The sequence below is a fragment of the Oreochromis aureus genome, linkage group 16, assembly GCF_013358895.1.
Source record: "Oreochromis aureus strain Israel breed Guangdong linkage group 16, ZZ_aureus, whole genome shotgun sequence".
Taxonomy (NCBI): domain Eukaryota; kingdom Metazoa; phylum Chordata; class Actinopteri; order Cichliformes; family Cichlidae; genus Oreochromis; species Oreochromis aureus.
In genome coordinates, this window is record NC_052957.1 from 28,481,046 (window position 1) to 28,505,901 (window position 24,856).

Here is a 24,856-nt window from a genome sequence, read left to right on the forward strand (position 1 = left end):
CGAAGAGAGGGAAGGTAGTCAGAACTGAGGGGATCGAACTACCAGAAGGCAACATTGCAAGCATCGAGGACAGCCACAAGTACCTGGGAGGCAATGGGAACTATAAAGAGGCCACTCGGAAAGCTGCAGCCACTAAGTACCTGCAGAGGTTCAGGCAAATCCTGAGAAGTCCACTGAATGGTAAGAACAAGATCTGGGCTATAAGCACCTACGCCCTGCCTGGGATCAGGTACCCTGCTGGCATAAAAGGCTGGCAAAAGGAGGAGATAGAAGCCAGTGACATTAAGACAAGAAGGCTCCTGACCATGCATTATCATAGTCCAAGATGAGACAACAGACATCCACGAATACATCAGGAAAATGGCCCCAACAGACCGTGTGCTTAGTGAATACCTCAGGCAGCAGAAACTCAGAAGTTGCCTGAAGTGCCTCAATTCTATGCTTTATATTAACTAAAGTGTTATAAAGTCATATAGTGTAGTATTAAGTGGACATGGCCCTGAATAATAAAGGTTCTTACAGCGTGTAACTCTCTTAGAAGTAAGTTTGCAGGAGATTCTCACCCTAGAGATAGCGGGAAACACCCAGAGAAGTAGGGCAAGGTCGCAGCCTCGCCGGAGCTGAGAAGACATGTGTTCGAGCTAATAGACAATAACCTCTGAGTAAGGAATGCAACGTGACTACTGAACGCTTGTGTAACACTGTTGTTTAGACTAGAGTGGGACAGGCTGGGGTCTACGACACCAGGCAAGACTGGTGATGAGATGAGACAATCCAGCACATAACAGCAGAGTGCAAGATGCTAGCTGGCAGGGCATACACAAAAACGCCATAACCATGTGGCCGGCATAGTATACATGAGCATTTGTGCATTCTGGAAGTCCCGAGGTCAAAATGGGATACATCCCCAAGGTAGTTGAGAATGACCAAGCTAAGATCTTGTGGGCCTTCCAAATAAAGATAGACAACCAAGCAAAACAACCAGACACTGTAGTGATGGACAAGCAAAGGAAGTTGACCGTAGTGACAGATGTAGCTATATTAGCTGATAACAACATCGGGAACATGAAGGAACATGATAAGCTTGAGAGGTATCAAAGGCTAAGAGGGACCTTGAGAAAATGTAGAGGGTCACGGCAACATTGGTTTCTATGTTAATTGGGGCACTCAGGGAAATGATCTGATACCGATACAACATCCGAGATCTCTGTCCAGAAACCCAGAGAGATATGTCCATTCACATATGGAAAACAGAAAAAGAAAATGTTTCCTTTTCAAGATGTTTCGTTAGCCTTTTCATTCACTCTAATTTTTTACATGTATAGCAAGCCTATACTAGTTCAATGATTTAAAAACAATGCATGGGCAAATACACTGAATTGCCCAGTGACGTAAACATCAGATCCGATGTTTATAGGTCAGATTTCCTGAAGTTGTTTACCTGTTAATTGAGATCCTAATGAGTCCCATAGAGGATGAAAGATTTCTCATAAAACAAAGCCATATAGTCAGTCACTTACCTTCTTAGTTTAGAGCTGAAAATATATTACTCAATACAGTAACAGTTGCCTTTTCATTTGTTATTCATGAATACAGTTTATGTAATATAGTTCCATAGTCAGTAACGTTTTTGTTTTTGTCAATGGATGTTGAATTAAATGTAACATTGGTAACTTTTGGTGGGTTTGCAGAATTGCACAAATACAGGTATCTTTATTTTGTTGTTATATTCACATTATATATTCTGATTCTCTGCTGTAATTCCACTATAGTGTGCCTTATCTGGACTCACAAAAACCTTCACGAGCCAATGTACATTTTTATTGCAGCTTTGTTAATCAACTCTGTTCTTTACAGCATGACTATCTATCCAAAGCTTTTATCTGATGTTTTGTCTGAAAAGCAAATTATATCGTATCCACTTTGTCTTTTTCAAGGATTTTTATATTACACCTCAGCTGGGTCAGAGTTTTTACTGTTGGCAGCAATGGCATATGACAGGTATGTGTCTATATGCAAACCCCTGCAATATCCAGTTATTATGAATAGAATAACTATATATGTCTGTCTGATTGTAGCTTGGCTTATACCTGCTTTTGAGATTGCAGTGTCATTTGTGTTATATTCTAATGTAAAACTCTGTAGTTTTACTCTGACAGGAATTTTTTGTAACAATTCAATTTACAAGCTTCAGTGTGTGCCGTCAGTCGCAATATCTATATATGGTGTGGTCATGTTGATAAATATTGCCCTTCTACCAATGCTTTTCATACTTTTTACATACATAAGGATTCTCAGAATATCTTACCATTGTTGTAGAGAAACAAGGAGAAAAGCTGTAAAGACATGTTTACCCCACTTGCTGGTTTTAATTAACTTTTCTTGTTTTATTTTCTTTGATATAATTATAGTTAGACTGGAAACTGACTTATCAAAACTCTTCGCTTTGACATTGACGTTTCAGTCAATTTTATTCCATCCTCTTTTAAATCCAATTATATATGGACTCAAAATGAATGAAATTTCTAAACATCTCAAGATATTGTTATGTCTAGTTAAATAACACTGAAATGACTGCACTATTATTTATGGCATTTATGTAAGTGTTCATGTCTATTCTGTTATTGTTGACATATGTAATGGTCATAAAGCAAAGATATTTAACTTTTAGACTGATGCTGGTAATATTTAAAGTCTAAACATGTCTGCATTTCATGTTTTTCCTGCTTTTCCATTTATCACAGATTATCAATCGCTGTTATGAAAATGATTTAGTAAAAGAGTCAAATTCATTGGCCTTTGTGTGTGTGTGTGTGTGTGTGTGTGTGTGTGTGTGTGTGTGTGTGTGTGTGTGTGTGTGTGTGTGTGTGTGTGTGTGTGTACAGGTTCTTATTATATTTGTGGGGACCAAAATCTGAAATTTACTACACTGGTGGGGACCTGGATTTGGTCCCCACGAGGGTAAAGGCATTTTCACAGTCAAAATGTGTTTTCAGTGTCAGGGTTAATATTGGGTTATGGTCAGGTTAGAGGCATGCTAGGTCTTATATAGTCACAGTTGTGAGTCAGGTGCACTGGCCAACAGCCGCCTGGTCACTGTCGCCTCTCCCTCACCTCTTATGTCACATAAGTTCACCCTTTAGAGTTAGAGAGATTCATTCAAAGAAAGTCATTTTAATCGACATTCAACACATCAGATGCTTGGTTCCAAGCCTGAGATCCATATACTCTCCTGCCTCTTCCTCTGGCCCTCCCTTTTCCAGAAGTCCCTCAACCAGAACATGGTATATTATTTAATCTGGAGACTTCCCAGGTACCACTAGAGGGAGCCCAAGTACCACCAGTGGTACGCTTACCACAGTTTGCATAATCACTGGGTTAGGGTAAGTCGCGAGGGAAAGCATTATGTCAATGAGATGTCTCCACGAGGACAGCAAACCAGACTGTCAGGTGTGAGTGTATCAAGCAAGTGACTTCGTTGATAGAGAACAGGTATTGTTCATTCTCTGATTTAATGTAAATGTGAGTGATAGAAAACTGATTAAATTCCAGAAATTATGGCATATTTCATAATTAGATTATTTACTGGTTTATATAAAAGAAAAATGTAATAGCAGGCCCACATTTGGGGTTTGAATGAGTCATAAGAAATACAGTCAAAAAGTTCAAATTTAATAAAATGACAGGTTATTGTACAATGTATAGTAATCTTTTGTTCATTTATATGTGTGTAAAACATATGGTGAACAAGAACTGGATAACTAGGGTGAATGAACAGAACCTGGGATTTGTTTTAACAGTTCATATTGATTTCAATTCAATTTTATTTAAACAAATCCCAACAACAGTTGCCTCAGTATGCAGAGAGAAACCCAACAATCATATGACCCGCTGTGAGTGAGCACTTTGGCGACAGTGGGAAGGAAAAAATCCATTTAACAGGACGCAACCTCCAGCAAAACTAGGCGCAGAGAGGTGCGGCCATCTGTTGCGACCAGTTGGGGTGAGAGAAGGAAAGACAGGTCAAAAGCCATGCTGCGAAAGAGAGCCAGAGATTAATAACAAGTAATGATTCAATGCAGAGAGGTCGATTAACACACAGTGAGTGAAAAAAGTGACTGAAGAAGAAATACTCAATGCATCATCGCCCAGCAGCCTACACCTATTGCAGCATAACCAAGGGATCAGGGACACCAGATCCATCCCTACCTATATGCTTTAGCATAAAGGAAAGCTTTAAGCCTAATCTTAAAAGTTGAGATAATGTCTGTCCCCCAAATCCAAACTGGAAGCTGGTTCCATAGAAGAGGAGCATGAAAACTGAAGGCTCTGCCTCCCATTCTACTTTAAAATACTCTAGGAAAAACAAGTAAGCCTGCAGTGCGAGAGCGAAGTGCTCTAATGGGGTGATATGGTACTATAAAGTCATGAAGATACGATGGGAACTAACAGGAAGCCAATGGAGGAAGGCAACATAAGAGAAATATGCACTCTCTTTCTAGTCCCTGTCAGTACTCAGTCAGATTGGACAGAGTACGAAGAGAGGGAAGATAGTCAGAACTGAGGGATCGAACTACCAGAAGGCAACATTGCAAGCATCGAGGACAGCCACAAGTACCTGGGAGGCAATGGGAACTATAAAGAGGCCACTCGGAAAGCTGCAGCCACTAAGTACCTGCAGAGGTTCAGGCAAATCCTGAGAAGTCCACTGAATGGTAAGAACAAGATCTGGGCTATAAGCACCTACGCCCTGCCTGGGATCAGGTACCCTGCTGGCATAAAAGGCTGGCAAAAGGAGGAGATAGAAGCCAGTGACATTAAGACAAGAAGGCTCCTGACCATGCATTATCATAGTCCAAGATGAGACAACAAACATCCACGAATACATCAGGAAAATGGCCCCAACATGAACATTTGTGCGTTCTGGAAGTCCCGAGGTCAAAATGGGATACATCCCCCAAGGTAGTTGAGAATGACCAAGCTAAGATCTTGTGGGCCTTCCAAATAAAGATAGACAACCAAGCAAAACAACCAGACACTGTAGTGATGGACAAGCAAAGGAAGTTGACCGTAGTGACAGATGTAGCTATATTAGCTGATAACAACATCGGGAACATGAAGGAACATGATAAGTTTGAGACGTATCAAAGGCTAAGAGGGGAGTAGACTTGTAGTCAAGACCGCCTAATCCGAGACCAAGACAAGACCAAGACCAAGACCAAGTTGAGACGAGACCAAGACCGAGACCAAGTCGAGACGAGACCAAGACCAAGACCGAGACAAAAAAAGTCTTTAAACTGCACCCAGATGCTGCTTCGTTTACGGGTGTCAGGCATATTTATGTGTTTTTGCTTTCGCACAGCCCTCCTCACCGCTGTCTACTGTCTCACTGACTTACTGAGAGGACAGACGGATGCTCCACTTGACTGTTGCGTCTCTCACCCTCTCTGTTTCTCACGTAATGATATTATCCTATATCCTCGCATGTGATTGACCACAATATGGAGGGATTGGAGCATAGCTGAGCCACTGTGTGAGAGCTGAGCAGCAAAAGGAAATTAAGTGAGGTTAGAAATGACTGTAAGATAGGCTCTGTTTTGAGTTTTGTTCAATAAAGAATGACTTCATATAGGAAAATAAATATCACATATGCAGGACACCTTAAACTAGTTTTTAATTAAGCAGCAAGGCAGAACAAAGTTGGGGCTGTATCAAGACACAGGACTAAACCCCAATTCAACCAGACCCAGAACTGATCCAGAATTAAAACAGGACTACAACAGTTCAAAATCAGGACTACTTAGGACTTAACCAAGACAGAACCAGAATCAAAACTACATGATACTAGCACTAAAAATCATCATAGACCTGCACTACGCTTATTTTTTAATTCTACCAAAGTACACTATTTAGATTCAGAAAAGTTTATATAATTATTTAGCCTTCATAAGCCTGCATAACTTAATAAATATAGAATTTGAAAAGTAACAAATGGTATCTAAAAAGTTACACTAGGCACTAAATACATGTTCTGATGAGTTTTGGTAAACAACCATTTGACTAACATGTGTGTCTCACCTGCTCTTGTTCCATCTCTGTTCTGTCCTCATTCTCCATCTCCTCTCTGTTCCTCTCTCTCTCTCTCTCTCTCTCCCCCTCTGTTCCTCTCTCTCCCTCTGTGCTGACAATCAAGCCAAACACCAACATCATCAAATATACAGTGGAAACCAGATATTTACATACTCTTCAGATAAAAGCACAAACACTTTTTTAATTGTAACATCAAATCAGACTAAATGTTTGTTTTTTTTAGATTGATAAATATAAAAAACATATTTGTTAACTTTTGTATTTTGTATTCAAAATTGAGCCACACTTATGGAGCTCCACGATTCTTTTCCTGGTGTTTTGGTTGATATCTCTTGATTTTTCCCATGTCAAAGAAACAGGCTCTGTGCTTTGCCTTATATGCATCCACAGGTGTGCCACCAATTTACTCACATGGACTCTACTAACCTATCAGAAGCTTCTTCAGCTCAGAATGGAATCGTCTAGAGTTTTCTTATTAATTAACAATAAACTTAGTGTATATGTACTCCTAAATTTGATGAAAGTGATTAAAATAGACAGCTCCCTCTTTTATTCTGACATTTAACTAATTCAAAAGATATTTCAACATTTATTTATCTAAAACAAAACAAGTTTACTCTAAATTGATGTTTAACAGTAAAAAAAACAAGTTTATGTTTTCTCCCTAAAGTGTATGTAAATATCTGGTTTCAGCTGTGAATATACTGCTGTGTATTGAAATTCCTCTTGTTTTGCATAGATATACTGAACAACATACAAAGCATAATATATAAAATAACATCTACCTGAGTTTTTCTTTAAAAGCTCCTTATGTCCATTGTTGTGTACATCAGTACACAACTGAAACCGATTTAGCCGTGGAGGGTAAGAACTGAAAATATGAAATGTAAGTTTAGACTTTCTAAAAAATCAGCATTGTCGTTCGGCTTTTTATTTATCCATTTGTTGATTCACTCGAAGAGCAAGTAACGCAACCAAGTGATCAGTTTGATATCAATCTTTGTGATACACCGTCATATTTACATTATTTGTACAGTACAAATGATTTGTTTTGGTACCTGGTCAAACTTAAGCTCTCCTCTGTCTGCAGCAAACTCACAGGCAGCATCTTCTCCCCTCGCTCACATGGGTGCTGTGCTCAGTCGCCTAGTGCCTGAGCTCGGATCATACCAAAATTAGGGGAATTTACAACGGTGCGCTCTGTGCTTCGTGTGTTGTTTTTGTTTTATACAGTTGTCAGTCAGGCATCTAACTAACAAATTACACTCAAAAAGACCCCATGCTTCTGAAAAAAATGACCCGGCTTAAGCCCAGTAAGCCACCCCGCTCCCGCTGATGGTTGACTTGTAACAGCAGTCTGGCGAGGCGGGAGCGGCTAGCAGGTCCAGCGGGCATGTGGTGTGGAGGTTAGTTGAAATACCCGAAGCCAGTCGGTTAAATCCAATAACAGACCTTTATTCACTGACAGCAACATAAGACCATACAAGCCAGGTCTCTCCACGGCTCTACTCTGTCCGTACATACATGTGTGGGGATCGGTAGTCGCCGCCGCCAGTTGGTCACAACGGTAAGGTTTCCTTTCAGAGAAAAGAACATGAGCAGCATGGAATGGCTGCCGCTAACAACAGCACACCCACCAGGAGACTCCCACAACTACTACAATAGTAGGGCAACCCCCCCTAGTGGTGCTATAACCCAAAAGGGTTCTTACAGACTCCAAATCTCCCAAACACTATGTCGATTTGAGAACGCAAGACCGAGACCAAGACCGAGACCAAAGTCAGTCGAGACCAAGACAAGACCAAGACAAAAGTCCGTCGAGACCAAGACGAGACCAAGACAAAAGTCCGTCGAGACCAAGACGAGACCATGACCATAAAAGTGGTCTCGAGACCAAGACCGTCTCGAGACATCCAACTCTAGAGGGAGCTTGAGAAAATGTAGAGGGTCACAGCAACATTGGTTTCTATGTTAATTGGGGCACTCAGGAAATGATCTGACACCGATACAACATCCGAGATCTCTGTCCAGAAACCCAGAGAGATATGTCCATTCACATATGGAAAACAGAAAAAGAAATGTTTCCTTTTCAAGATGTTTCGTTAGCCTTTTTCATTCACTCTAATTTTTTTTGCATGTATAGTAAGCCTATACTAGTTCAATGATTTAAAAACAATGCATGGGCAAATACACTGAATTGCCCAGTGATGTAAACATCAGATCAGATGTTTATAGGTCAGATTTCCTGAAGTTGTTTACCTGTTAATTGAGAACCTAATGAGTCCCATAGAGGATGAAAGATTTCTAATAAAACAAAGCCATATAGTCAGTCACTTACCTTCTTAGTTTAGAGCTGAAAATATATTACTCCAATACAGTAACAGTTGCCTTTTCATTTGTTATTCATGAATACAGTTTATGTAATATAGTTCCATAGTCAGTAACGTTTTTGTTTTTGTCAATGGATGTTGAATTAAATGTAACATTGGTAACTCTTGGTGGGTTTGCAGAATTGCACAAATACAGGTATCTTTATTTTGTTGTTATATTCACATTATATATTCTGATTCTCTGCTGTAATTCCACTATAGTGTGCCTTATCTGGACTCACAAAAACCTTCACGAGCCAATGTACATTTTATTGCAGCTTTGTTAATCAACTCTGTTCTTTACAGCATGACTATCTATCCAAAGCTTTTATCTGATGTTTTGTCTGAAAAGCAAATTATATCGTATCCACTTTGTCTTTTCAAGGATTTTTATATTACACCTCAGCTGGGTCAGAGTTTTTACTGTTGGCAGCAATGGCATATGACAGGTATGTGTCTATATGCAAACCCCTGCAATATCCAGTTATTATGAATAGAATAACTATATATGTCTGTCTGATTTTAGCTTGGCTTATACCTGCTTTTGAAACCTCAGTGCTGGGTGTGTTGTATTCTAATGTAAAACTCTGTAGTTTTACTCTGACAGGAATTTTTGTAACAATTCAATTTACAAGCTTCAGTGTGTGCAGTCAGTCGCAATATCTATATATGGTGTGGTCATGTTGATAAATATTGCCATTCTACCAATGCTTTTCATACTTTTTACATACATAAGGATTCTCAGAATATCTTACCATTGTTGTAGAGAAACAAGGAGAAAAGCTGTAAAGACATGTTTACCCCACTTGCTGGTGTTAGTCAATTTTTCTTGTTTTATTTTCTTTGATGTAATTATAGTTCGACTGGATTCTGATCTATCGAAAACTCTCGTTTGACATTGACGTTTCAGTCAATTTTATTCCGTCCTCTTTTAAATCCAATTATATATGGACTCAAAATGAATGAAATTTCTAAACATCTCAAGATATTGTTATGTCTGGTTAAATAACACTGAAATGACTGCACTATTATTTATGGTAAATGGCTCAGAGTTTATATAGCGCTTTTCTGGTCCCTAAGGACCCCAAAGCGCTTTACATATCCAGTCATCCACCCATTAACGCACACACTCACACATGGCATTTATGTAAGTGTTCATGTCTATTCTGTTATTGTTGACATATGTAATGGTCATAAAGCAAAGATATTTAACTTTTTAGACTGATGCTGGTAATATTTAAAGTCTAAACATGTCTGCATTTCATGTTTTTCCTTCTTTTCCATTTATCATTATGAAAATGATTTAGTAAAAAGAGTCAAATTCCACTGGCCTTTTGTGTGTGTGTGTGTGTGTGTGTGTGTGTGTGTGTGTGTGTGTGTGTGTGTGTGTGTGTGTGTGTGTGTGTGTGTGTACAAGTTCTTATTATATTTGTGGGGACCAAAATCTGAAATTTACTACACTGGTGGGGACCTGGATTTTGGTCCCCACGAGGGTAAAGGCATTTTTCACACTCAAAATGTGTTTTCAGTGTCAGGGTTAATATTGGGTTATGGTCAGGTTAGAGGCATGCTAGGTCTTACATAGTCACAGTTGTGAGTCAGGTGCACTGGCCAACAGCCGTCTGGTCACTGTCGCCTCTCCCTCACCTCTTATGTCACATAAGTTCACCCTTTAGAGTTATAGAGATTCAATCAAAGAAAGTCATTTTAATCGACATTCAACACATCAGATGCTTGGTTCCAAGCCTGAGATCCATATACTCTCCTGCCTCTTCCTCTGGCCCTCCCTTTTCCAGAAGTCCTCAACCAGAACATGGTATATTATTTAATCTGGAGACTTCCCAGGTACCACTAGAGGGAGCCTGGCACCACCAGTGGTACGCTTACCACAGTTTGCAAATCACTGGGTTAGGGTAAGTCGCGAGGGAAAGCATTATGTCAATGAGATGTCTCCACGAGGACAGCAAACCAGACTGTCAGGTGTGAGTGTATCAAGCAAGTGACTTCGTTGATAGAGAACAGGTATTGTTCATTCTCTGATTTAATGTAAATCTGAGTGATAGAAAACTGATTAAATTCCAGAAATTATGGCATATTTCATAATTTGATTATTTACTGGTTTATATAAAAGAAAAATGTAATAGCAGGCCCACATTTGGGGTTTGAATGAGTCATAAGAAATACAGTCAAAAAGTTCAAATTTAATAAAAATGACAGGTTATTGTACAATGTATAGTAATCTTTTGTTCATTTATATGTGTGTAAAACATATGGTGAACAAGAACTGGATAACTAGGGTGAATGAACAGAAACTGGGATATGTTTTAACAGTTCATATTGATTTCAATTCAATTTTATTTAAACAAATCCCAACAACAGTTGCCTCAGTATGCAGAGAGAAACCCAACAATCATATGACCCGCTGTGAGTGAGCACTTTGGCGACAGTGGGAAGGAAAAATCCATTTAACAGGACGCAACCTCCAGCAAAACTAGGCGCAGAGAGGTGCGGCCATCTGTTGCGACCAGTTGGGGTGAGAGAAGGAAAGACGGGTCAAAAGCCATGCTGCGAAAAGAGAGCCAGAGATTAATAACAAGTAATGATTCAATGCAGAGAGGTCGATTAACACACAGTGAGTGAAAAAGTGACTGAAGAAGAAATACTCAATGCATCATCGCCCAGCAGCCTACACCTATTGCAGCATAACCAAGGGATCAGGGACACCAGATCCATCCCTACCTATATGCTTTAGCATAAAGGAAAGCTTTAAGCCTAATCTTAAAAGTTGAGATAATGTCTGTCCCCAAATCCAAACTGGAAGCTGGTTCCATAGAAGAGGAGCATGAAAACTGAAGGCTCTGCCTCCCATTCTACTTTAAAATACTCTAGGAAAAACAAGTAAGCCTGCAGTGCGAGAGCGAAGTGCTCTAATGGGGTGATATGGTACTATAAAGTCATGAAGATACGATGGGAACTAACAGGAAGCCAATGGAGGAAGGCAACATAAGAGAAATATGCACTCTCTTTCTAGTCCCTGTCAGTACTCAGTCAGATTGGACTGAGTACAAAGAGAGAGGGAAGGTAGTCAGAACTGAGGGGATCGAACTACCAGAAGGCAACATTGCAAGCATCGAGGACAGCCACAAGTACCTGGGAGGCAATGGGAACTATAAAGAGGCCACTCGAAAGCTGCAACCACTAAGTACCTGCAGAGGTTCAGGCAAATCCTGAGAAGTCCACTGAATGGTAAGAACAAGATCTGGGCTATAAGCACCCACGCCCTGCCTGGGATCAGGTACCCTGCTGGCATAAAAGGCTGGCAAAAGGAGGAGATAGAAGCCAGTGACATTAAGACAAGAAGGCTCCTGACCATGCATTATCATAGTCCAAGATGAGACAACAGACATCCATGAATACATCAGGAAAATGGCTCCAACAGACCGTGTGCTTAGTGAATACCTCAGGCAGCAGAAACTCAGAAGTTGCCTTAAGTGCCTCAATTCTATGCTTTATATTAACTAAAGTGTTATGAAGTCATATAGTGTAGTATTAAGTGGACATGGCCCTGAATAATAAAGGTTCTTACAGCGTGTAACTCTCTTAGAAGTAAGTTTGCAGGAGATTCTCACCCTAGAGATAGCGGGAAACACCCAGAGAAGTAGGGCAAGGTCGCAGCCTCGCCGGAGCTGAGAAGACATGTGTTTGAGCTAATAGACAATAACCTCTGAGTAAGGAATGCAACGTGACTACTGAATGCTTGTGTAACACTGTTGTTTAGACTAGAGTGGGACAGGCTGGGGTCTACGACACCAGGCAAGACTGGTGATGAGATGAGACAATCCAGCACATAACAGCAGAGTGCAAGATGCTAGCTGGCAGGGCATACACAAAACGCCATAACCATGTGGCCGGGCATAGTATACATGAGCATTTGTGCGTTCTGGAAGTCCCGAGGTCAAAATGGGATACATCCCCCAAGGTAGTTGAGAATGACCAAGCTAAGATCTTGTGGGCCTTCCAAATAAAGATAGACAACCAAGCAAAACAACCAGACACTGTAGTGATGGACAAGCAGAGGAAGTTGACCGTAGTGACAGATGTAGCTATATTAGCTGATAACAACATCGGGAACATGAAGGAACACGATAAGCTTGAGACGTATCAAAGGCTAAGAGGGGAGTAGACTTGTAGTCAAGACCGCCTAATCCGAGACCAAGACAAGACCAAGACCAAGTTGAGACGAGACCAAGACCGAGACCAAGTCGAGACGAGACCAAGACCAAGACCGAGACAAAAAAAGTCTTTAAACTGCACCCAGATGCTGCTTCGTTTACGGGTGTCAGGCATATTTATGTGTTTTTGCTTTCGCACAGCCCTCCTCACCGCTGTCTACTGTCTCACTCACTTACTGAGAGGATAGACGGATGCTCCACTTGACTGTTGCGCCTCTCACCCTCTCTGTTTCTCACATAATGATATTATCCTATATCCTCGCATGTGATTGGCCACAATATGGAGGGATTGGAGCATAGCTGAGCCACTGTGTGAGAGCTGAGCAGCAAAAGGAAATTGAGGTTAGAAATGACTGTAAGATAGGCTCTGTTTTGAGTTTTGTTCAATAAAGAATGACTTCATATAGGAAAATAAATATCACATATGCAGGACACCTTAAACTAGTTTTAATTAAGCAGCAAGGCAGAACAAAGTCGGGGCTGTATCAAGACACAGGGACTAAACCCCAATTCAACCAGACCCAGAACTGATCCAGAATTAAAACAGGACTACAACAGTTCAAAATCAGGACCACTTAGGACTTAACCAAGACAGAACCAGAATCAAAACTACATGATACTAGCACTAAAATCATCATAGACCTGCACTACGCTTATTTTTAATTCTACCAAAGTACACTATTTAGATTCAGAAAAGTTTATATAATTATTTAGCCCTCATAAGCCTGCATAACTTAATAAATATAGAATTTGAAAAGTAACAAATGGTATCTAAAAAGTTACACTAGGCACTAAATACATGTTCTGATGAGTTTTGGTAAACAACCATTTGACTAACATGTGTGTCTCACCTGCTCTTGTTCCATCTCTGTTCTGTCCTCATTCTCCATCTCCCTCTCTGTTCCTCTCTCTCTCTCTCTCTCTCTCTCTCTCTCTCCCCCTCTGTTCCTCTCTCTCCCTCTGTGCTGACAATCAAGCCAAACACCAACATCATCAAATATACAGTGGAAACCAGATATTTACATACTCTTCAGATAAAAGCACAAACACTTTTTTAATTGTAACATCAAATCAGACTAAATGTTGTTTTTTTTTTAGATTGATGAATATAAAAAACATATTTGTTAACTTTTGTATTTTTGTATTCAAAACTGAGCCACACTTATGGAGCTCCACGATTCTTTTCCTGGTGTTTTGGTTGATATCTCTTGATTTTTCCCATGTCAAAGAAACAGGCTCTGTGCTTTGCCTTATATGCATCCACAGGTGTGCCACCAATTTACTCACATGGACTCTACTAACCTATCAGAAGCTTCTTCAGCTCAGAATGGAATCGTCTGGAGTTTTCTTATTAATTAACAATAAACTTAGTGTATATGTACTCCTAAATTTGATGAAAGTGATTAAAATAGACAGCTCCCTCTTTATATTCTGACATTTAACTAATTCAAAAGATATTTCAACATTTATTTATCTAAAACAAAACAACTTTACTCTAAATTGATGTTTAACAGTAAAAAAAACAAGTTTATGTTTTCTCCCTAAAGTGTATGTAAATATCTGGTTTCAGCTGTGAATATACTGCTGTGTATTGAAATTCCTCTTGTTTTGCATAGATATACTGAACAACATACAAAGCATAATATATAAAATAACATCTACCTGAGTTTTTTCTTTAAAAGAAGCTCCTTATGTCCATTGTTGTGTACATCAGTACACAATTGAAACCGATTTAGCCGTGGAGGGTAAGAACTGAAAATATGAAATGTAAGTTAAGACTTTCTAAAAAATCAGCATTGTCGTTCGGCTTTTTATTTATCCATTTGTTGATTCACCAAGAGCAAGTAACGCAACCAAGTGATCAGTTTGATATCAATCTTTTGTGATACACCGTCATATTTACATTATTTGTAAAGTACAAATGATTTGTTTTGGTACCTGGTCAAACTTAAGCTCTCCTCTGTCTGCAGCAAACTCGCAGGCAGCATCTTCTCCCCTCGCTCACATGGGTGCTGTGCTCAGTCGCCAGTGCCTGAGCTCGGATCATACCAAAATTAGGGGAATTTACAACGGTGCGCTCTGTGCTTCGTGTGTTGTTTTTGTTTTATACAGTTGTCAGTCAGGCATCTAACTAACAAATTACACCCAAAAGACCCCATGCTTCTGAAAAATGACCCGGCTTAAGCCCAGTAAGCCACCCCTCGCTCCGCTGATGGTTGACTTGTAACAGCAGTCTGGCGAGGCGGGAGCGGCTAGCAGGTCCAGCGGGCATGTGGTGTGGAGGTTAGTTGAAATACCCGAAGCCAGTCGGTTAAATCCAAGAACAGACCTTTATTCACTGACAGCAACATAAGACCATACAAGCCAGGTCTCCACAGCTCTACTCTGTCCGTACATACATGTGCGGGGATCGGTAGTCGCCGTCGCCAGTTGGTCACAACGGTAAGGTTTCCTTTCAGAGAAAAGAACATGAGCAGCATGGAATGGCTGCCGCTAACAACAGCACACCCACCAGGAGACTCCCACAACTACTACAATAGTAGGGCAACCCCCTAGTGGTGCTATAACCCAAAAGGGTTGTTACATCACCCCCCCGCAATTAGAAGGCTGTCCTCAGCCGACCCAGGCAACCCTCCTCCCGCTACCCCTTTCACTATACATAGCTACTTAAGGTAGTAAGCAGGCTGTGGAGGAATTGTTATACAGCATCGGTACAGTCAATACAATCAATAAACAAAATTAGTGCTTGAAGCAAACAATACAGAATATGCAGTATTACTGCCAATCCATCTTCCAGAGATGGTCATAGACAAGGGAAACAGTCAAACATACATCATAACCGGTCACTCAAATCAGTACAACAGAAAACCAAACAAAGGCTCTCACGGGCCACGATGACGAGGGCTCAGTGGAACAGAACAAGTAATCACCCCTTAGGAACAGAATAATAACAGCGCGTACATGTATGAGACCAACCTCAGTCAACATTGAGTCTGTCCGTATGATAACGGTTAGTCCACCTGGTAGCAGTGATTCTGGGGCACCGGCGGGGTCTCAAACGATAGTGTTCCCCCTCGGCCGGTGGCAACTCAGAGGCGCCCACAGCGGGGTGCCCGCCTGCTCTGATATCTCCTGAACTCGGGAATGAGGGCTGTTCCCACATTTCAGTCTCATTCAGGCTCTCCTGGGCCGAAGTCTGGTGCCCTGAAGGAGATGCGGAGTCCCAGGAGTAAAACGGCTGAATGTTCACGACGTGGAAGACTCCTGCGCCTTCACCAGTGTCAATCTTGGCTAATCTGTAGTTGACCTCCCAAGCTTCTGAGTAACCTGGAGGGGCCTGTAAACAAGGGTGCCAGCTTGGCCGTGAAGCAAGATTGAGCGTCCGATCGATGATGAGCTTTGACTTTCACCAAGTCTCCAACTGCATAGGTCATCGGCCGGTGTCTCAGGTCGTAGTAGCGCTTCTGCCTAGCGTGGCTGCGAGCAAGTGTCTCCCTGGCACGATCGTGGCCTCCTGAAGCGACGCTTTAAGGGTCTCTGGGTAGGGCATGGATGACTCTCGTTCTCCAGACGGCTTAGTAAGCAAGTCAAGGGGTGTCTCCAGCTCCCTACCATACAACATCATAGCAGGGCTGAGTCCTGTACTCTCATGGGGGCTGAGCGCAGTGCGAAACAGATTTGGGACATGAACTTATCCCACGACGCTGCGCTTATCGCCCACGTATGCGCTGGATGGCCGCTTTTGAGAGTTCTGTTCACTCTTTTGGTCGCATTAGTTTGCGGATGATACGCCGTCGTGAGGCAGTGGGTGGACGCAAGAGTGGAGAGAACAGACTCAAGAAGCTCACTGACAAAAGGTGAGCCCCTGTCCAAAATAAGGTACCTAGGGGCCCCATGCCTAGCAAACACCTCGTTAATGAACTTACTGGCTGCCACTCGAGCCGTCGCATCCCGAACCGCACACACTTCGATCCACTTGGAGAAGTAGTCCACGAAGACCAGTATGTACGAAGTTCCCCAAGCGGTGCGAGGTAGTGGTCCGACAAAATCGACCCCTGCGTATTCCCAGGGTCGCTGGGGCGAAATGGGGACCATGAAGCCCGCCGACTTTCTTTTGACTGGGTTTCATGAGTTGACAAACTGGGCACGACACAAGACGTGGCGCTTAACGCCAGATGCCATCTTGGGCCAATAAAACCTAGACTGCATTCTCGCTAGTGTCTTAGCAATCCCCAGGTGACCTGCTGTAGGGTGGTCATGATAATAACCACACAAGGTGCCCCGAGAGCCATAGGAGCATACAGCTTCAGCTCCCCTGTGGCCGAAGATTGCGCTTATGTTTCGGGCCTCGGTAATAGAGCAGGCCGTCATTGACCACCAAGGATGGTGGAGGACTGACGTCCGAACCCAGGTCGGGGGAACACTCCAGGTCTCGGAGCTTCGGACCTGCACCTGGGTCATCCAACTGCAGCTGCCTTAGTTGTGTTCGGTCCTCTAACAAAAGGGGAGGCTGGGCACGAAGATCCATGCCCCAGATGACAGCATGCTCTGGCAAGATTTCAATAGGAGGACCCTCTGGTGCAGGTAGTGGGTTGCGAGACAGAGCGTCTGGCACCCTGTTGTGCACCCCAGCCTTATGTACGATGGTAAAGTCAAAGTCCTGCAAGCGCAGGGACCACCGCGCCAACCGGCCAGTGGGGTTTGGGCGTGACATCAGCCACTTAAGGCTGTTGTGGTCAGTCAAGACCGTCACGTGAAGCCCTTCCACATAGGGACGAAAGTGTTCTAAAGCCCAAATCACAGCCAGACACTCTTTTTCTGGCGTAGAGTATGGTTTCTCTGCCTTGTGAAGAGCTCGACTCGCGTAAGCGACCGCTACTTCCCTACCCTCTGCATCCTTCTGCATTAAGGCCGCCCCAAGCCCAGGTCACATGCATCCGTATGGATGGAGAAAGGCCGGGAAAAGTCAGGGAGTGACAGGACAGGCGCTGTCGCAATGCTCTGTTTCAGGAAGTCCATGGACTCCTGACACCTGTCATCCCACTGAACGGTAACATCCTTCCTTGTCAGGGCATGCAGAGGTTCTGCATGGCAAGCATATTCCTTTACGAATCTGCGGTAGTAACCTGTCAGACCGAGGAACTGCCGCACCTGTTTCATTGAGGACGGAGTTCTGAACTGCATCACAGCCTTGATTTTGTCGTCGTCCGGTTTAATGCCATCCGGGTAACCCGGTAGCCCAGGAACGTGAGCTCCTTTAGGCAGAACTGGCATTTCTTAAGCTTCAACGAGAGACCCGCAGACCTAAGTCTCTCAAGGACCTCCCATGAGGTCCACCAAATGCTGTTCAAGGAAGGGGACACAACCACGATGTCGTCCAGATATACAGCACATGTCTTGTAAACAAGGCCGCTGAGGACGCGTGCATCAGTCTCTGAAAGGTGGCTGGTGCGTTGCAGAGTCCGAAAGGGAGCACGCGAAACTGAAACAGCCCACAATGGGAAACAAAGGCTGTTTTAGGGCGTGAGTCCCTGAGACCGGCACCTGCCAGTAACCCCTCGCCAGGTCCAATGTTGAAATGAATCGACCTCTCGCTAGGGAAGTCGAGAGACTCATCGAACCACGGTAAGGGGTATGAGTCCTTCCAGTCACCTGGTTCAGCCCCCTAAAGTCCACACAGAACCGTGGGTCAGCGCCCAACCTGTTAATGATCACGACAGGTACGGCCCAGGGCTCATGGACGGTTCAATTATGCCATCTTCCAGCATCTTCTGGACCTGCTCCTCAATGAGTTGTTTCTTTGCAGGAGGTGCGGTATGGGGAGGTTAATAGGCCTCGCATCTCCGTGTCGATCACATGTTCAGTTAAAGATGTGCAACCCAAATGACCATCAAACATACTGCTAAATTGTTCAAGGAGGACAACTAATAGTTCTCTGACTATCTGTTAGGTTTGCCTCCAGAGCTTTGGTCTCCAGCGAGGGCTCTACCATGTCAAGCATCATAATGACATTATCATCGCTCAACAGATCAACTGAGTAACCCTCCTCCTCATCCGCGCCTGGGCATGGAATGTCGTCCATAACCACGGTTCTTGAGGGGATGGGATTGTCAAAGAGGCCCTGCTCATAAAGTCCATCCCCAAGACAAAGGGGACGACAAGTTGCGGATGACAGCAAACCGGTGATAAAACCTTTTGTTCAAGAACCCTATGGGCAGCCATGTAACACCCTCCGGAAGACAGCGAGCACCGCCTACTAGGCTCACCGGTGGACCCATCCACTGGTGGGTCCTGTTGGGAGACAAGTTGTTCTCCAAAATGAGTTCAGCCCGCACAGCAGACAGGGATGCCCCCGTATCTAGTGTAGCGCTCACTGCCACTGAGTTGAAGTTAATTTTGGCTTTCAGTGGAGTATTCCAGTGTGCTCCAGACTCTACATCTTCCATGTGCCCCACGATGCCTTGCACAATGTGGTGGACATCATGCGGGCGAGGCATACTTTGCAAATGGGGAGGGCTGCCTCATTGAAATGTCCTCCCTCGGGGTTTCCGACTGCTGACTGATCGCGACGAGCTGCCGGCAGCGAATCAAGCTCCTCTGCATCGGCCGGTTCCAGGCCCGGCGGTGGGCCTGGGAGAGGTCGGTGGAAGTTGCCCTGGGTCTGGTAGCACCTCGGTCTTTTGGGGCGACCCAGGTGCAACTTGGGGCACATGCGTGTGGTAAACCCGGGCGGGAGCACTTAAAACTAGGGATGGGTATCGAAAACCGGTTCTTGTTGAGAACCGTTCCCACTTTTTCATTTCCTTGGAATCGCTTGCCATTTTTGCAAACGATTCCCTTATCGATTCCAGTCGCCCCGAATGACGTCACCATGTTGCGGAGCGTCGGAGCGTACCTGGCAGGAAACACGGCGCGTAAGCAGCTTGACAGGGGATTTCTTTAAATCTCCCTGCCGTTCTTTCTTTAGCCAAGACTCCTGAGTTTAGAAAACACACAAACACTGCAGTTCTTCTTTTACTCGCGAGGGCAGCCCTTTAGACGCAGGATCTGCAACCCACGACTGTCCGCGACCTTTATTTATACAAGATTGTTGTGTGTGTGTGTGTGTGTGTGTGTGTGTGTGTGTGTGTTACATAGATAACATCATCACTCCAGTAGCGGGACTTTCCCTTTTCTACGCCTGTATGTTCTTGTAATAGAGCTGAGCTTGGTCTTCTTCTACATCTAAATGTTCAGAACAACAGGATGCGGTTAGTATCTGCAGAGGTTCAGCACACAAGTTACTAGGTGAAAAGTCACGTAGAAATGTGCTTAATGATAATACATTTCATGTAGCTGATCACATATATACCATATTCTCTTAACACGGCTCAAACGCTCAAAAGTTTGGTTATACTTTACCAGAACGGATGACAACAGGGCAACTTGCAATACTTGCAAAGTAGATATTTCATTTAAGGGAGGAAACACTACGAATATGCAAAAGCATTTGCTCACAAAACACGCGATAACCTTAAATGAATGTCGTGTTTTTAATTCCGCTCCGGACTCGTGAATCTCAACCCAGCAGCAGCGGTAACGTTTGCACGTCATCTCCCGTTAATGCGGCAGGTAAATAATCAATAATCAATCTAAATAATCAACTAACAGTGCATATTATGTTAGCGCGATCTGCTTTATTACAAAACCTGCCATTACTGTGCATTTAGGTGACCGTGATGAGAGAGACAGACAGTCTGGCTGGCGCCGCTGGCAGTTGTCGCTGCAGTCCACCGGTAGTGTCTCTTTTCAGGCCCGAATGTCACCGAGCAGTGACTAAGTTTGTGGTAAAACCTTGCAGCCATTTGCCACAGCAGATGGTAAGTGAATGTGTTTAATTGTAGGCAGGGACATTACTGGATATTCTTGTGTAATTGCTACAGAATAATTTATGTTATACTTTGTTATTGCTACAGAAGAATATTTATTTTATTATTTTACATTTACAATTTTCCCTGGGGACCCTGTGACACCCCATTGAAGAGCCATAGGCTGGATCTCTTAAGATCTCACTTTTGGGTTTATAAGGCCATGTTACTCCTAAATTTCTATCTTGTTCAAAGAGAAGATATAAAACAAAATTCTAAGCTAATCGACCTTAGTGTTCTCCTTTTTAAAAATAAGAATCGATAAGAGAATCGATAAAGAATCGAATCGTTAAACAGAATCGAAAATGGAATCGGAATCGTTAAAATCTTATCAATACCCATCCCTACTTAAAACAATGTGGTTCTCTCGCGCTTGCAACACTAGGGGATGAAGTAGGGGTTGAGCGGCCAACTGGCCCTAAGGCTGTGTGGAGCTCATGCGAGCGAAGCAGTAGGTCCATAACCGACGGGACCGCGTGCATCGCATACAACGCAACCCGATACTTCTCCAATGAATGTTTACATATGAGCTTGATCTGTTCATGCTCCGCCAAGGGCACCTTAGCTTATTAAACTCACCGAGCATGTGAGCTACAAACGCCGGGAGGGGCTCCTCCGGTGATTGGACACGATCGAGGATACCCCGCCAAACATGCTCTTGGTTATCAGCTGACACAAACACTGATTCAAAAAGTTGGTAAAAATGTGCCCATGTAGTAATGTGAGAGCTGAGGGCCCTAAACCATTTACTGGGCTCTCCCTTGAGGAAGTGAGGGAGCTCCCTCAGAACCTGCGAGTCGGTTAGGCGCAGTGACAATCTGTAGCTGTCCACTGATTGGAGCCACTCCTCCGGTGACACTCCACCGTCACCAGCGAACACTGGGGGCTCCAGCTTGGCCTGGTGCAGCGCTGCAGCGATCATCCTCGATGTATTGCAGAGTTCTGCCGACTGACGCTGGAGAAGCTCCATGTTAATCCCTTTCTGCGTGAACGGTGTGGAAAAAGCCACTGGGTTGGGGGTTCTCTGAGGAGATGTTTGCTCCCCCGGTTCCCCTCGTGACACCATCCAAGTGCTTCAGAAGGCTCTTTGTAGCTCCAGCAAATCGTGCAAGCAGACTCGCAGTTTCTCCACCTCTTCCTGCAAGCTTTCCACCTTAAGGTTGAGGTCATGAGGGGTAGAGCGAGGGATAATGTACTTTGTCAGGCTGGGAGCTTCAGCATCCGAGTCGTAGCCATCTCCCTCGCTCCCTGTGTCTGGGTGGGACGCCATTTCAAAAGTATGGCCGAAACAACTCTCTCCCACAAAAGTTATGGCAAAGTGAAAGAGCGTTCACACACAGTACCTAAGCGTTAATATCCGTCAGACAGAGAGCGTCCGTGCACACTCTGATGCTTCGATGCTTCACACAAAACAATACGTCCCTCTGAATGAACACTGAGTCAAAGTCACCGTAGCGTTAGCCTTAGCTTTAGCACCACCGATGTCTTAACGGTCCAATAGCACTGAGTTAGCGGTCCAACGGACCATACAGTTACTCACGGAGCACTCTCCCTCTGCAGGCGAGCATGTCAAGCAATGGGTCGGCGCTCTTCCGTGCCTGCAAATATCGTTGAAATCACGGGAGTCGGCTCCTTCACGGGGTCTTATCGCCCGCCAATACAGCCAGACGAAGAGAAAAAAACACGCCACCTCAGCCGGGTGTCGATCGTTGAAAAACACGGAAAAATATCCGAGCCAACCGTCAGTCGGTCCGGATGACGATGAAGATCCAGAGAACAATGTTCGGGCGCCACTTTGTAACAGCAGTCTGGCGAGGCGGGCGAGCGGCTAGCAGGTCCAGCGGGCATGTGGTGTGGAGGTTAGTTGAAATACCAAGCCAGTCGGTTAAATCCAATAACAGACCTTTATTCACTGACAGCAACATAAGACCATACAAGCCAGGTCTCCACGGCTCTACTCTGTCCGCACATACATGTGTGGGGATCGGTAGTCGCCGTCGCCAGTTGGTCACAACGGTAAGGTTTCCTTTCAGAGAAAAGAACATGAGCAGCATGGAATGGCTGCCGCTAACAACAGCACACCCACCAGGAGACTCCCACAACTACTACAATAGTAGGGCAACCCCCCCTAGTGGTGCTATAACCCAAAAGGGTTGTTACAGACTCCAAATCTCCCGAACACTATGTCGATTTGAGAACGCAAGACCGAGACCAAGACCGAGACCAAAGTCAGTCGAGACCAAGACAAGACCAAGACAAAAGTCCGTCGAGACCAAGACGAGACCAAGACCATGTAAAAGTGGTCTCGAGACCAAGACCGGTCTCGAGACATCCAACTCTAGAGGGGAGCTTGAGAAAATGTAGAGGGTCACAGCAACATTGGTTTCTATGTTAATTGGGGCACTCAGGGAAATGATCTGATACCGATACAACATCCGAGATCTCTGTCCATTCACATATGGAAAACAGAAAAAGAAAATGTTTCCTTTTCAAGATGTTTCGTTAGCCTTTTTCATTCACTCTAATTTTTTTGCATGTATAGTAAGCCTATACTAGTTCAATGATTTAAAAACAATGCATGGGCAAATACACTGAATTGCCCAGTGATGTAAACATCAGATCAGATGTTTATAGGTCAGATTTCCTGAAGTTGTTTACCTGTTAATTGAGAACCTAATGAGTCCCATAGAGGATGAAAGATTTCTAATAAAACAAAGCCATATAGTCAGTCACTTACCTTCTTAGTTTAGAGCTGAACATATATTACTCCAATACAGTAACAGTTGCCTTTTCATTTGTTATTCATGAATACAGTTTATGTAATATAGTTCCATAGTCAGTAACGCTTTTTGTTTTTGTCAATGGATGTTGAATTAAATGTAACATTGGTAACTTTTGGTGGGTTTGCAGAATTGCACAAATACAGGTATCTTTATTTTGTTGTTATATTCACATTATATATTCTGATTCTCTGCTGTAATTCCACTATAGTGTGCCTTATCTGGACTCACAAAAACCTTCACGAGCCAATGTACATTTTTATTGCAGCTTTGTTAATCAACTCTGTTCTTTACAGCATGACTATCTATCCAAAGCTTTTATCTGATGTTTTGTCTGAAAAGCAAATTATATCGTATCCACTTTGTGTTTTTCAAGGATTTTTATATTGCACCTCAGCTGGGTCAGAGTTTTTACTGTTGGCAGCAATGGCATATGACAGGTATGTGTCTATATGCAAACCCCTGCAATATCCAGTTATTATGAATAGAATAACTATATATGTCTGTCTGATTTTAGCTTGGCTTATACCTGCTTTTGAAACCTCAGTGCTGGGTGTGTTGTATTCTAATGTAAAACTCTGTAGTTTTACTCTGACAGGAATTTTTTGTAACAGTTCAATTTACAAGCTTCAGTGTGTGCAGTCAGTCGCAATATCTATATATGGTGTGGTCATGTTGATAAATATTGCCCTTCTACCAATGCTTTTCATACTTTTTACATACATAAGGATTCTCAGAATATCTTACCATTGTTGTAGAGAAACAAGGAGAAAAGCTGTAAAGACATGTTTACCCCACTTGCTGGTGTTAGTCAACTTTTCTTGTTTTATTTTCTTTGATGTAATTATAGTTCGACTGGATTCTGATCTATCGAAAACTCTTCGTTTGACATTGACGTTTCAGTCAATTTTATTCCGTCCTCTTTTAAATCCAATTATATATGGACTCAAAATGAATGAAATTTCTAAACATCTCAAGATATTGTTATGTCTAGTTAAATAACACTGAAATGACTGCACTATTATTTATGGCATTTATGTAAGTGTTCATGTCTATTCTGTTATTGTTGACATATGTAATGGTCATAAAGCAAAGATATTTAACTTTTTAGACTGATGCTGGTAATATTTAAAGTCTAAACATGTCTGCATTTCATGTTTTTCCTTCTTTTCCATTTATCACAGATTATCAATCGCTGTTATGAAAATGATTTAGTAAAAAGAGTCAAATTCCGCTGGCCTTTTGTGTGTGTGTGTGTGTGTGTGTGTGTGTGTGTGTGTGTGTGTACAGGTTCTTATTATATTTGTGGGGACCAAAATCTGAAATTTACTTACACTGGTGGGGACCTGGATTTTGGTCCCCACGAGGGTAAAGGCATTTTCACACTCAAAATGTGTTTTCAGTGTCAGGGTTAATATTGGGTTATGGTCAGGTTAGAGGCATGCTAGGTCTTATATAGTCACAGTTGTGAGTCAGGT

At 43.1% G+C, this 24,856-nt stretch overlaps 2 protein-coding genes and 1 pseudogene across 2 annotated transcripts; all 3 read left to right on the forward strand.

Annotated features, from left to right (window-relative positions):
* Positions 1-1,642: 1,642 nt before the first annotated feature.
* Positions 1,643-2,563, forward strand: LOC120433491 (olfactory receptor 6N2-like). Its single transcript, XM_039599769.1, has one exon. It carries the CDS (start codon positions 1,643-1,645, stop codon positions 2,561-2,563), a length of 921 nt encoding a protein of 306 aa, XP_039455703.1.
* A 5,988-nt stretch (positions 2,564-8,551) lies between these two features.
* LOC120433492 lies at positions 8,552-9,468 on the forward strand (annotated as a pseudogene).
* A 13,991-nt stretch (positions 9,469-23,459) lies between these two features.
* On the forward strand, positions 23,460-24,380 carry LOC120433493 (olfactory receptor 6N2-like). The gene has a single exon (XM_039599770.1). It carries the CDS (start codon positions 23,460-23,462, stop codon positions 24,378-24,380), a length of 921 nt encoding a protein of 306 aa, XP_039455704.1.
* The last annotated feature ends 476 nt before the right edge of the window (positions 24,381-24,856 follow it).